Source organism: Carassius gibelio, chromosome A17 (assembly GCF_023724105.1).
Source record: "Carassius gibelio isolate Cgi1373 ecotype wild population from Czech Republic chromosome A17, carGib1.2-hapl.c, whole genome shotgun sequence".
In the NCBI taxonomy this organism is placed as follows: Eukaryota; Metazoa; Chordata; class Actinopteri; order Cypriniformes; family Cyprinidae; genus Carassius; species Carassius gibelio.
Genome location: NC_068387.1, coordinates 1,718,123 through 1,732,501, shown reverse-complemented (window position 1 = coordinate 1,732,501; position 14,379 = coordinate 1,718,123). Strand labels below are relative to the sequence as shown.

General features: G+C 41.1%; 1 protein-coding gene across 1 annotated transcript; it reads left to right on the top strand.

Annotated features, from left to right (window-relative positions):
- Positions 1-2,483: 2,483 nt before the first annotated feature.
- On the top strand, positions 2,484-4,956 carry LOC128031493 (uncharacterized). Its single transcript, XM_052619792.1, has 2 exons — positions 2,484-3,188; positions 3,267-4,956. Exons 1-2 carry the CDS (start codon positions 2,766-2,768, stop codon positions 3,651-3,653), a joined length of 810 nt encoding a protein of 269 aa, XP_052475752.1. The 5' UTR covers positions 2,484-2,765; the 3' UTR covers positions 3,654-4,956.
- Positions 4,957-14,379: the final 9,423 nt, after the last annotated feature.

The window sequence follows — 14,379 nt, the reverse complement described above, 5'->3', positions numbered from 1 at the left end:
ATAATAACCACTCTCCTACACGGTTTCTTTATTTGTTTTAATATTTAATAGTTTACGGATATGCTGCTCATATTTACCACGGAAAAAAAGCCCTTCCCCACACCCAAAACGGGTTGCTTGTGGATGAGTCTCCAAAACAAGGTTGTCCTGCTCACTTCACAGATGCCGAGTGAAAGGAGAGTTTTATAATGACAGGATACAAATTTTTACAACACTTTATTCAAGAAGATCCACTTGTTCCGTGCATCATACGTCATTACGTTATTTCTGCATCATTGCAAATGTGCAGTCCTTTCAGTTTCGTGGTTCAATCCGATCGAGTGTTTACATGCATGCGCAATCGTATTAGAAGAGGAATAAACCACCCCCTTCAATCCGATCAAAATTTCATTGGAATCGAGCTTCACTGTCGTACAGGGTCATGCGGATGCTTGAAATCCTTGAAAATGCTTAAAATTTAAAGCAATGTTTTCAAGATTTTAAAAAATGCTTGGATTTAGATAAAATGCTTAAAAATGTAGTGCATAGGTTTCATAATAATTTGCTTCTTACTGAATGGCTAATCATTGTTTTTCATAAAAAAGGCAGCTCTGCTCAAGTCTGTGCATGTGGCCATATTGTGCTCTTTATTAATATGTGCCCTCCGGTGAAGGAGAGAGAGAAAAAAATATTGCGGGAGGTTGCTGCTTCAGTAAGCAGCAAACCTTAAAATGACAATTTATGTCACTGTTCATGAATGCATTGTTCCTCTTCAGGAACTCGAGCTGCGTCGAAGCGCTACGGGAAACGCGTTTACCGTGAGCAACTGAATATCATATCTAATCTGTCTTATAGAAGAGTGTGACGTCAAGGACGGGGGTGACGTAAGCGACCAGGAAGCTATAAAGGCACGAGCCGCTCAGCCGGCATCAGCTTTGCGTCTTTCAGCAAACGCTTTTTGTGTGCATGTCATTCTGTCCTATAAGTCTTATGTTGTTTGTCAGATGGCTCTGCATATCTTCATCCATGTTTCCTAGATCTAGAGTTCTTTCTTGAGGTTTGGAAGCATGCGCAGCGGTTCCTTCCCCATCTGTGAACTCTCAGTTGCAGCTAATTATCTCAGAGGAGATTAACGCTGTTAGTGTGACTAAGTGACTCACGTGCTGCCGAGGCAACTCGTGTATTACATCATTTTCAGTTTTGATGTGAATCTTACCAAAACCATACCATCTTTACTCGTCTAATTGGTTAACTGCATTAATTCTGAGGAATTAAATTCAGTATTTATCTGATTACGAGAAGTTAGATATGAATTATATCAACAAGGCAGACCGTGTTTACTCGTCTGATTGTTTGTTTGCATTAAATTCTGAGCAATATAATGACATTTATCTCACTTTGAGAAATTATATATACTGGAGGGGATGCTGGGCATGAGCAGCCCTCTCAGTCTATTGTCAGAGCATTGCCGTCCGCGCTCTCCCACGTTGGGACCGGAGGCTGAAGCAACACTCTGAACCAGGGTTTTCCCAGCCTAAGGCGGATCTGAGGGCCGTACTTCAGGCTGGGAGGTCTTCGGCTAAGAATCCTGAAACGTTTCGGTCACGCCTGCAAAAGGCGGCCCCTACTGGGGTAGAGCGGCATACACCACATTACACGGTGCCCGTCTCGCCTCAGCACCCTCTGGGGACCGGTCTGCCAACCCTGCCAGAGTTCCAGGGTGTAGTGTAATGTCCTCAGTATTTTCCACCCACGAGCACAGCGGAGCTGAGATGCTCGCCGCCCCTTCGGGGCCCTCTTACTGATTCCCTTCAGCCGAGATTCAATGGGGTTTCTCCGATGTTAGTCGGCCCAGAGCAGGCTCTGGTTATGGAACAAGAAGTGAAAACCCTATTAGGGGAGGAGGACATCGAGGTGGTTCCTCCTCAAGACAGGGAGTCCGAGTTCTACAGCCGGTATTTCATAGTTCCAAAGAAGGATGGGGGGTTGCGTCTGATCATAGATCTGCGGGTCTTAAACCAATCAGTTATGAGACTGAAGTTCAAAATGCTCACAAGTTCGCTTTTGGGGCGAAGCTTACCAATATTGAGTCCTTCCCTTCGGCCTTGCACTCTCACCCCGCACATTCACAAAATGTGTAGATGTGGCACTGGTTCCTCTGCACATGCAGGGCATCTGCATTCTCAACTATATCGACGATTGGTTGATTTTAGCTCAGTCAGAGCAGGTTGTGGCTCAACATCGAGATGTCATTCTCGCACATATGGGGGAGCTGGGTTTGAGACTGAACGCCAAGAAGAGTGTACTTGTACTCTCCAGTTCAGAGAACCACCTATCTAGGCGTAGTATGGGATTCGACCACAATGCAGGCACGTCTGTTTCCTGCTTGTATCCAGCCGATCCTCATCTCCGTCAAGAGAGTGAAAGCCTGTTTCTGACCCTGTTTATGTTTTAATGCACATACGTCACTTCCTGTTTGTTGTTGACGGCTGTACTACGTTTGAGCTCCGTCACTATATTCTTTTCATTGACTATTTTTAACTTAAAAATCAATTTTACACATCATTGTTTCCGTTTATATAACGCGTGAATATATCCTCTATTGTATTCTACAACAAAAACAATCAGAGCGCCTCGCTATCACTAGTTTTATTTTGATCTCCCGGGTCCGCTATTAGCTTTTAGCCAGTTAGCATCAGCAAGCGTGGTTGCTGCTAACTGCGCTTACATTGCTAATACTCTATTCTCACACATTACCACTGCTGTACTCACTGTTACTTGCTTTAATGGCGGATGAATGTCTCCACTCTTTGCAGCTCGAGCTCGAGGCCGTGGGGAAGCAGATTCGCGACCTGGAACAGAAGCAGGCCCAGCTGAGAGAGCGGAGAGCCGCGCTGGAATCATCCCGGGCTGACGCTCACAAGTCCGGGGTAAGTATACAGCGTGCTGTTAACAGTCCCACCACGTCTACTCCGTGTGTTTCTCTGCGCAGGCCTGGTGCACCCAGGACGCGATCTTCCCAGATGTCCTTCACTGCGACGCCGGGACACCACGGACCCTGGGTGCATCCACAGCGGAGGACGCGAGCTGGGTCCCGGGCGACGACTTCTCCCCCTCCTGCCTTCGAGATCTCCATCCAGAACCGCTTCGCTCCCCTCCGCGAGACAGGACGCGACGCTGTGATCATCGGAGACTCCATCGTCCGACACGTAAGTGCTACGTTAGCCGAAGGTAAAGTGCACACTCATTGTTTGCCTGGTGCTCGTGTTCTCGATGTTTCTGCGCAGATACCCGCGATCCTGAAGGACGGCGAGAGCCCCAGAGCGGTCGTGCTTCACGCCGGGGTTAACGACACCACGCTGCGGCAGACGGAGACGCTGAAGAGGGACTTCAGGAGCCTGATCGAGACGGTTCGCAGCACGACGCCCGCGGCGACGATCGTCGTGTCAGGACCACTGCCCACGTATCGACGAGGACACGAAAGGTTCAGTAGACTTTTTGCTTTAAATGAATGGTTGTTGTCATGGTGTAAAGAACAGAAACTGCTATTTGTTAATAACTGGAATCTTTTCTGGGAGCGTCCTAGACTGTTTCGCGCTGATGGATTACACCCCAGCAAAATTGGAGCGGAGCTTCTCTCTGACAACATCTCCAGGACACTTCGCTCCATGTGACTAGTAAGACAATTCTCAAATAACCATTATGATGAGTTTTGTTCTAACCGCTTAAATGCTAAAGGTACTTGTGCTGTAAAACCTATTAAGACTGTGTCTGTTCCCCGAATAGTGAGGTCAAAATATAAATATAATGTAGGATCTAGAAAAAATCTTATCGTAATTAAACCAGAAAAATGTAAAGTAAATGAACAAAAACAATTTTTAAAGTTTGGGCTCATAAATATTAGATCACTCGCACCAAAAGCAGTTATTGTAAATGAAATGATCACAGATAATAGTTTTGATTTACTCTGCTTGACTGAAACCTGGCTAAAACCAAATGATTATTTTGGTCTAAATGAGTCTACTCCACCAAACTACTGTTATAAGCATGAGCCCCGTCAGACTGGTCGTGGCGGGGGTGTTGCAACAATATATAGTGATATTCTCAATGTTACCCAGAAAACAGGATACAGGTTTAACTCTTTTGAAATACTTCTGCTAAATGTTACTCTGTCAGACATGCAAAAGAAATCTAATGTATCTCTTGCTCTGGCTACTGTGTATAGACCACCAGGGCCGTATACAGAATTCCTAAAATAATTTGCAGATTTCCTCTCAGACCTTCTAGTTACAGTTGATAAGGCGCTAATCATGGGAGATTTTAATATTCACGTTGATAATGCAAATGATACATTAGGACCTGCGTTTACTGACCTAATAAACTCCTTTGGAGTCAAGCAAAATGTCACCGGGCCCACTCATCGTTTTAATCATACACTAGATTTAATTATATCGCATGGAATCGATCTTACTGCTATAGATATTGTACCTCAAAGTGATGATATTACAGACCATTTCCTTGTATCGTGCATGCTGCGTATAACTGATATTAACTATATGTCGCAGCGTTACCGTCTGGGCAGAACTATTGTTCCAGCCACCAAAGAAAGATTCGCAAATAACCTGCCTGATCTATCTCAACTGCTAATTGTACCCAAAAATACACACGAATTAGACGAAATTACTGACAACATGGGCACTATTTTCTCTAATACATTAGAAGCTGTTGCCCCAATCAAATTGAAAAAAGTTAGAGAAAAACGTACTGTACCATGGTATAACAGTAATACTCTCTCTCTCAAGAAATTAACTCGTAGTCTTGAACGCAAATGGAGAAAAACTAACTTAGAAGTTTTTAGAACTGCATGGAAAAACAGTATGTCCAGCTATAGACAGGCTCTAAAAACTGCTAGGGCAGAGCATATACACAAACTCATTGAAAATAACCAAAACAATCTAAGGTTTTTATTTAGCACAGTGGCTAAGTTAACAAATTACCAGATGCCACCTGATTCAAATATTCCACCAACGTTAAACAGTAATGACTTCATGAATTTCTTCACTGATAAAATAGATAACTTTAGAAATACAATAGCGAATGTAGATTCTACAGCGTCTAACACTTCAGTTTCATCCATCGCACCCAAAGATAAACTGCAGTGCTTTACAACCATAGGACAGGAAGAGCTAAATAAACTTATCACTGTATCTAAACCAACAACATGTTTATTAGATCCTGTACCCATTAAATTACTGAAAGAGCTGTTACCTGTAGCCGAAGAACCGCTTCTCAATATCATAAACTCGTCGTTAACTTTAGGACACGTCCCAAAACCATTCAAGCTGGCGGTTATCAAGCCTCTTATTAAGAAACCAAAACTAGATCCTAGTGTACTGGCAAATTATAGGCCTATTTCAAATCTTCCATTTATGTCTAAAATTTTAGAGAAAGTTGTGTCTGCTCAATTGAGCACCTTCCTGCATAAAAATGATCTGTATGAAGAATTTCAGTCAGGTTTTAGGCCCCACCATAGCACAGAAACTGCACTTGTTAAAATTACAAATGACCTGCTCCTTGCGTCAGACCAAGGCTGCATCTCATTTCTAGTCTTACTTGATCTTAGTGCTGCGTTCGACACCATAGATCATGACATACTCATAGATCGATTACAAAACTATACAGGTATTCAAGGGCAGGATCTAAGATGGTTTAGATCCTACCTGTCCGATCGCTACCATTTTGTTTACTTAAATGGGGAGTCATCTCATTTATCATCAGTAAAATATGGAGTGCCACAAGGATCCGTCCTAGGTCCCCTTCTATTTTCAATATATATGTTGCCCCTTGGTAATATTATTAGAAAATACGGAATTAGCTTCCACTGTTATGCTGATGATACTCAGCTATATATCTCAACGAGACCAGATGAAACTTCCCAATTATCTAAGCTAACAGAGTGTGTTAAAAATGTAAAAGATTGGATGACACACAATTTTCTCCAATTAAATTCGGATAAGACAGAGATACTAATTATTGGACCAAAAAACACTACACAGAATCTTGTAGATTACAATCTGCAACTAGACGGATGTACTGTTACTTCCTCTACAGTCAGAAATCTGGGTGTTATATTAGACAGCAATTTGTCTTTTGAAAATCATATTTCCAATGTTACAAAAACTGCATTCTTCCATCTTAGAAACATTGCCAAGCTACGAAACATGTTATCTGTTTCTGATGCAGAAAAGCTAGTTCATGCATTCATGACCTCTAGACTGGACTATTGTAATGCACTTCTAGGTGGTTGTCCTGCTTCGTCAACAAACAAGCTACAGGTAGTCCAAAATGCAGCAGCTAGAGTCCTTACCAGGTCAAGAAAATATGATCATATTACCCCAATTTTACAGTCTCTGCACTGGCTACCTATTAAGTTCCGTATCAGTTACAAATTATCATTACTTACCTATAAGGCCCTAAATTTAGCTCCAGCGTACCTAACTAGCCTTCTACCACGTTACAACCCATCACGCACCCTAAGGTCACAAAACGCTGGACTTTTGGTCGTTCCTAGGATAGCAAAGTCCACTAAAGGAGGTAGAGCTTTCTCACATTTGGCTCCAAAACTCTGGAATAGCCTTCCTGATAATGTTCGGGGTTCAGACACACTCTCTCTGTTTAAATCTAGATTAAAAACACATCTCTTTCACCAAGCATTCGAATAATGTATCTTTTTAATTGTGAGTGTAGTTGCATCTGTTCAAAGGTGCATTTTTATTCATTAACTTGGGTTAAACTAATTTTACTTTGTTGGATCAGCAGCTATGCTAATGATGTCTGTATTTTGTTTCTATGTTTCGCCACGGGCTAGGATTTAAACAAGCTCCAGTCTGGATCCAGAACACCTGGGAAGAGATGATGCTGACCCTCAGAGGACCCCAGATGATGCTACCTTGAATCAACAAACAGAACTAACAATTATTGCTAAATGTGTGACTGAATCATATAATAACTTAATTAATAAAATTGATAGTTCATCGTCTAGCTGACTACGTCTTGTATTATTATTATTTTTTTTATTTTTTCTAAAATCCTGTCAAATGTGCACAAACTACTAGCTACTACTAAATATTGTAGAAACATAATTTTCTGTAAAGTTGCTTTGTAACGATTTATTTTGTAAAAAGCGCTATACAAATAAACTTGAATTGAATTGAATTGAAAGAAGGCCAGTCACTCACTGTCAAACAATTTCAGAGATTGATGGGTCTGATGTCCAACGTGATACCTCTTGGCCGGCTGTTCATCCCTCAGCAGGGGATGAACACCCCTGCTACTTAAATTAAGGAGGGGCCTGCTATTCTCTCCCTCCTTTTAGAGGGGAGAATACCCCTCTGCTAGCAAGTAGGCTACATTAAGAATATCTCAGTAACATTGTCTTTTCTCTTTTGCAGGAATGGAACATGGATGGTTTTGGGGGCGTTCTTCTTCAGGCAGTCATACCTCTCATTATGTTTGGCTTTGTATATTTAATTAATTTATTACCATATTACCAAAGATAAATTGTGTTCAATAAACTCAAGTAACTTGCCAAAGTGGTCCTGTCTGAAATCGAGGACAGGGTTAGTTCAGTCAGGCCACGGAGGCATAGGCTGCGACCAGCTGATGTGGTCAGCTGTGAAATAGCTCAGATCACTATAATTGTCCTATTAGACACGAGACATATATACGTGTCACTACTGCTCAGTAAGTATGCTCAAATGGATCACAACCCCTCCCTTCCTCCCCATTATAAGCATGAGAATATTACAGTGCACTTTCTGTTGGTCGTCTTTTTTGTTTCAGATCACTAAGGCTTTCAAATACCAGTTGGCATGGACCTCACTGGTGAGAGACATTCATCCTCATAACCAAGCTAAAGGATAAACGTCCCACTTCCACATCTACACAATTACCACTGTTCACTTTTAAATACATAATTTATGTCTTAATTGTCATGTATTTCCAAACTGATGGTTCCGGGGGGTTGATGTTTAAGCTCTTGTATGTTCAATTAATTTGGGAGCAAGAACCCCCACAAGGAACTATACCACCAAAGATAAATTGTGTTCAATAAACTCAAGTAACTTGCCAAAGTGGTCCTGTCTGAACTTAATTTATTAAACATACAGTCAAACCAAAATGTATTCATTAGTTTTAAATCAAAGTTAACAACAGAAGTGCGCGAGCATGCTCTCTCTCACTCTCTCTCGCTCTCTCTATCTCGCTCCCTACCATTAAGCAACTTGTGCATTGTTTCTCTTACTTGTTTTTGACATCAGTGCATCCCTAGTAAATATTGACATATAATGAAAAAAAATCCTTTTTCCATAATCATACACCAAATATCCAATATTATCTACATTATTTTCAGTCCATTCTCTCTTATGTTCTGTAAGTTGCAAGTCTACATCAGGGGCTGGCTTTATCTACTGTATGGAGGGACATTACCCCATACGATATTGGGTCCACAGCTGCACTTCTTTTTCCACACTTCAAAATAAAGTCATTTAAGGTAAGAAATGTAAACCCCTCTTGTAAAACAAATAAAAATACAATATACACATTAAGTATTCACTGAGAATCATTAGTCATCCAAAACAAATTAAGAGTTCTTTAGTAACATTTTGCTCAAATTTAGAAATAAAGTCCTCTCTTGTGAAAGCTTTTCTTTAGTATTCCATGGCAACACCATCCTCTCTGGAGTTAAAGGTGTCAATGTCAGCCCTCACTGATTAGGAGATTTAATGGTCATTTATACTCCCACCAAATCATGAGTGATTTGTATTATGTTAAGGAATATTAATTACAAATGATTTTCAAAAAAAAAAAAAATACTTTTAACTAAGAAACGGATGAAAAGTGTGCATGCTATGATGAAAGAATACTATAATTTAAGTAATATGATGAAAAGGATACACTTGGTTGGTCCTGTAAACAGCTAGAGGGTATATAGCAACAGGATCCGCTTCTTGACTGGTTGTTCAATGAGAGACAGCTTGTTGAGGCTATGACCATGTGACGAGTCCGTTTTGCACCAAACTGTACATAAATAGTTCTACCAATCACGAAAGAGACAAACTGACATCACATAAGTGTTGTTGGACCTCTGTGAATAAAAGAGGAAATGTAAATGGGATAAGGGTTGGTACAAAGAGTGAGCTGTACTTGGCGTAATAGTGGGTGTTGTCTACCTTGATGTTGCTGCTGCCACCACCACTTTCAGCTCTCCTCTCTCCGCGTGCTGATTCCAGAAGTGACCACGACTTAGATACTCTCTAAACCCATACCTCTTTTTTACTCACACATTAGAGGACTCATTGTAATTAATTGTGAAAACTGAACTGTTAATAAAAAAAAAAACTGCTCTGTGAGGTACTGAACATGACGCCACATTCTCTTTGAATAGATGTCTTCTGTCCCACTTTTTTATTGTGGCCTTAACTACTATGTACTTAAAAAATAGGTACAATGTACTTATTGTGTTCATATTGTATTGTAAAACACTGTTGCTGCTATTGAGGTGGGATACGGGAAAGGTAAGGGACAGGTTTGGTGGTATGGGTAGGTTTAAGTGTGGGTCAACAGTTTTATTATAGATGTAAATACAGATGTAATTACATGCAGGAATTAAAAAAAATATAAGTACATGTATGTACACAATAGGGGCATTATACCAAATGATTAATTAAAATATAAGTACGTAGTAGTTAAGGCCACATAATAAAAAGTGGAACCATGTCTTGTCTGATGAATCTGCCTGGTGGTGGTAATGCCGGAATGGACTTCATAGTAAGCTGGTTATTAGGGGTGAGAGCTGCAAGACTTTTGGGGTTGTTTAGGTTTCAATTTGTTGAGAGTTGTTTATTGTTTACGATCATCATAGTTTCATAAAAGAATGTCAGCAGTGATGCATCGTCTAGTCTGTCAGAAGAGAGTGAGAGAGTTGAGTGAAGAACATTTCTTGCTGCTCTGATTTGTCTCTCCCACACCCCACCTGCATGACTTGAATGGGGTGCATTTAGGAAAAAGTTGCACTGCTTCTCAGCTAAGAACACTGTCAGATAATTTGCTTCAATATCCTTGAGAGAATTTTTCAGCTCATTGTTGGCTCCTACAAAAAGGGTGCCTTGGTCACATTTTATTTTGCGCCCTGCTCCCCATAATGCGCAGGCCATTAAAGTGTAAGCCATACCTTTCATGTTCATTCTGACCCTGTTTAGCGACAAAGGGACCAAAGCAGTCCTTAACACAGTACTTGAATGGTGAAGATGGATTTGGTTCGTTCTGAAGGGGGGTCAGCCATTCTTTGTTCTTCTGTGGGTCTTCATGGGATTATACTGCTCTGCTCATTCTTGGAATCCAGTAGCCTTGTGATCTTATCTCATTAAATTGTGGGGCCCTTTTCTTGGTGCTTGATAATCCATGACATTGAGAGGTGATCATCTTTGTTATGCAGTGACTTTAGGAATGATCATTGGGTGTTTGGCTGAACTGGGTAAGGGTGCATCACAAAGAATTCTTCGGTCCAGAAGTGCTCTTCTACGTCTGCATATTCCAGCTCCTGTGGTTGTCAGTTCAAGCCTATGAATATTCTGGATCTTAATGGGAGCAACTCTGGATTCATCTATGGTCAGGAAACAATGGATGTTTCCTTCTTATGTGAGCCTCAGATAGGAACACTAGCCAAATCTGCTGTTGCTGGCACCAGAGAATTGATGAAGTCCTATTTTGATGACCTTTCCAAAGTTTGCAGGCACATAGCAGCAGGGTATATTGATATTTTATTTTTGTTCACAAGATCAACTTTACAATGCTCCCACATTGGCTGCAATGCTTTAGGAAGGGGGTGGTCTCAGTCTTTTCCATTTCTGTACATTTCCTGAAAGCACTAATTTTCCACTGAGCAGGAAAGGAGTAATGGGAAGTTATTGGAATCTTACAAGGACACCAGTCAGATTATTCATTAAATCTTTGTCTTGTTGCAAGGGGTCATTGAGGCTGGTTCCCTGGTACTTGGCACAGCAGTCAAAGAAAAAACAAAGTTTTTTGGCTACTTAGAATAATAATCCCCATTTCAATCAGGTCCACTTCCGTCAAGTATATTTATGACAATTATAATTGCATACAGTTAGTGTTGGCAGTATGCTTATGTTCTGGGCAACACTTCACATGCCTGTCCATGCAGCCATGCTTGGACAGAGTGGGGAGAGCAGCAAGACAAACCCCCCTGGGGTAGAGAACAGAACCATTATAGGCATATATAATTACAATTCACAATTACATGAGTTGTAAACAAAATGTGATAGAGACTGCTTCCAATGAAGACACTGTAAAGAAAGAACAAGTTAGATCAGATTACAGGTTCAGTTGGTGGAGTTGGGGTTGGAGGAGGGAGTTAATTACAAGCAGCAATGCGATGGAAGAGACACTGAACAGTGGGAATTTAAATAGACCGCAGGTAACAGGTGTCAAGACTGGATTGGTACACATCGGGAACAGCTGACTGTCAGCTGATGCAAGCGTGACTAACATGGCCTGACTGAACTAACACAATGCTCGATTTCAATCAGGTCCACTTCCGTTAAGTATATTTATGACAATTATAATTGCATACAGTTAGTGTTGGGAGTATGGTTATGCGCAACACTCCACACACCTGTCCATGCAGCCATGCTTGGACAGAGTGGGGAGAGCAGCAAGACAAACCCCCAAAACAACCATATGCCAAAACTCCCCAACACAACTGATGCAATTTGAATGGCCAGCAATGAGAAATGTTGCTTGATACTATATTTATGGGGGAAGCATCACCCAAACTCGGAGAGAAGCATACAACAAGCATGTTGCTTAGCTACTTATGCAAATATTTGAGAGAACTGTATGGGGGAAGCATACACCCCTAGCAGGCAGCAGCAGCCTAATACGATGGCAGTTTGTATATCATTCAATTTAAGTCTAACATGCTTAAAATCACATTAAAGGGGAAGCCGGCACCCCTCACAGCAGCATCAGCAGCCTAATACGATGACAGTTTGTATATCCTTCAATTTAAGTCTAACATGCTGAAAAATCACATTAAGGAGGGGGGTGGGAGCGTCACCCAAAGTTAAGCAATAGAGGATGTGCAACAAGCATGTTCTTAAAATGCTGAAGCAAATGTAATTGTAAAGGGGGAAGCATACGCCCCTAGCAGCAGCAGTCTGATATGATGGCAGTATTATCCAATTTTATGTATCTACCATGCTGTAAAAATCACAAAGGGGGAGGCATCGCCCCAAGTTAAGCAACTGAGGATGTGCAACAAGCATGTTTCTTAAATTGCTTCAATCTCATGCCAATCCCGAGTACCCACAGAACAGTACGAATCCCCATCTCCAAAAGTCCCCAGCCTGGTCATATCTGCAAAACAAAAATACAGCTTCTGATTCTCTCTGGAAAAACCAAGCTCCTAGAGGCATGCTGTGGGCGGAGCTATAACAATCTGCCCCAAACTTCACATGTTAGATAAGAATCCGAACCTGAACAGATTGACATGCCCATATTCAGTTATGGTCATAGCGCCACTTATTGGCAACAGGCAGTGACATATATTACACTGCCACAAACTACTCCTAGAAAAAAAAAAAAAAAAAAACTTCACATGTGTGATAAGAGTCCTGGCCTGAATACATCTGAAGGCCAATATTCCATGATAATGCTAGCGCCACCTGCTGGCAACAGGAAGATTGGCACATACATGGAATATACTTTAATATAATCCACTTATATTTATGACTTTAAATGCATATTTCTCAACGTTCACCTTTTTACTAAAGCCACTCGATGCCGGTGAGCCCGGTTGCGAGTGCCCTTTATCGCTGCTTGCAGCTTTAATAATATTTTTGTAATTGTTTATGATAATATATATATATATATATTTTTTTTTTTTTTTTTTTTTTTTTCATTAAAATGAAGTTCTGGGTATGTAGTAGATTGTTATTAACACAAAACAATGATGATCAGGTCAACACAGAAAAGTATAGAAATTCTATATTGAATAAAAAAAATAAAACTGTGCTGTATCGGATTGGATTGGTATCGACAGATACTCAGAATTTTCAATATCGCAAAGGATCGGTTCTGAAAAAAAAAATGGTATTGTTGCATCCCTGATAAGCTCAACTTCTCAGAACTCTCCCACTCACTTTATCAGGCCCAGGGCTTTTATTTTGTTGGGTGGTTTGCAAAACCCTCAAAACAGAGGCTTTTTTCAATCTGCAAATATTCCTCTGTTTTCAAACTAGAATAAAAATCCATACAAATTGCCAAAAAAATAATTAAATTAATTTGCTATCTTTCCCTTTTCTATCAAAGACTCAGTTCAAGTAATTCCCAAACTATAATTCCTGACTACATGTATGAAATCTAGGGCTGACCCCGAATAGTCCAAGAGGTTCTGGCTGCAGACTTGGTCTTGCACTCTCAGGGCCCTATCTTGCACCCAGCGCAATTGACTTTGTACACCGACGCATGTGTCATTCCTATTTTGCACCCGCGCAAAGCGCGCTTTTCCCTCCACAGAAGCACGTCGCTAAACTAGTGAATGAACTTGCGCTCCCTGGGCGGTTCAGCGCAAAAAAGGAGGCGTGTTCCGGCGCAAACAATCCCTGGTGCTATTTTGCTGTTCCATTAAACAATTGCGCCACTGACCAGAAAAAACCTAGTCTAAAGTCAGTGGCGCGTTGCGCGTTGTTCATTATGCTATTTTAAGGGCGCATGCTTGACCATAATGTATAGCGTGCACAACGCGCATACACTTTGCTCATGTAATCTACACAGATGCAACAGTTATTTTTGCAAATCATAAATTGTTACACTAAAAAAAATATTAACACATGAGATGACGGAAATCATTGTGAAATCTTGCTTACAAATTATTCAGGCTAATTGTAGTAATTAAGGATCAGACCTGTTTGAGGTCATATATGTATATAAGGACATCTGACAAATTTGTTTGTCCGTCAAGAACCAGGAAAAAAAAAATCGATGAAACAATTGTGGCTATTTCCTCCAACGCCTGTTTAACCGACGCTATTTTGGGTGGGTTTCTCCCATCCCCATACATCACAACTTCTCTGTCTTTCACTGCTCTTACAAGAACATCAGTCTCCTCGGCTGTGAACCGCTCCTGGCGTGCGCCTGGTAAATACGCCATAATAATAGCAATCCATTATGGAACTTGCGCACCTGCTTTTAAAGGGAATGTTGGATGATGCTCTGATTGGTTTATTTCACGTTACGCCCAAACCACACCTATGAATAATGAAGCTACTTCAGACCAACCCACTTTAGATTTGCGCCGGGCGCAAGAGACATTTATCC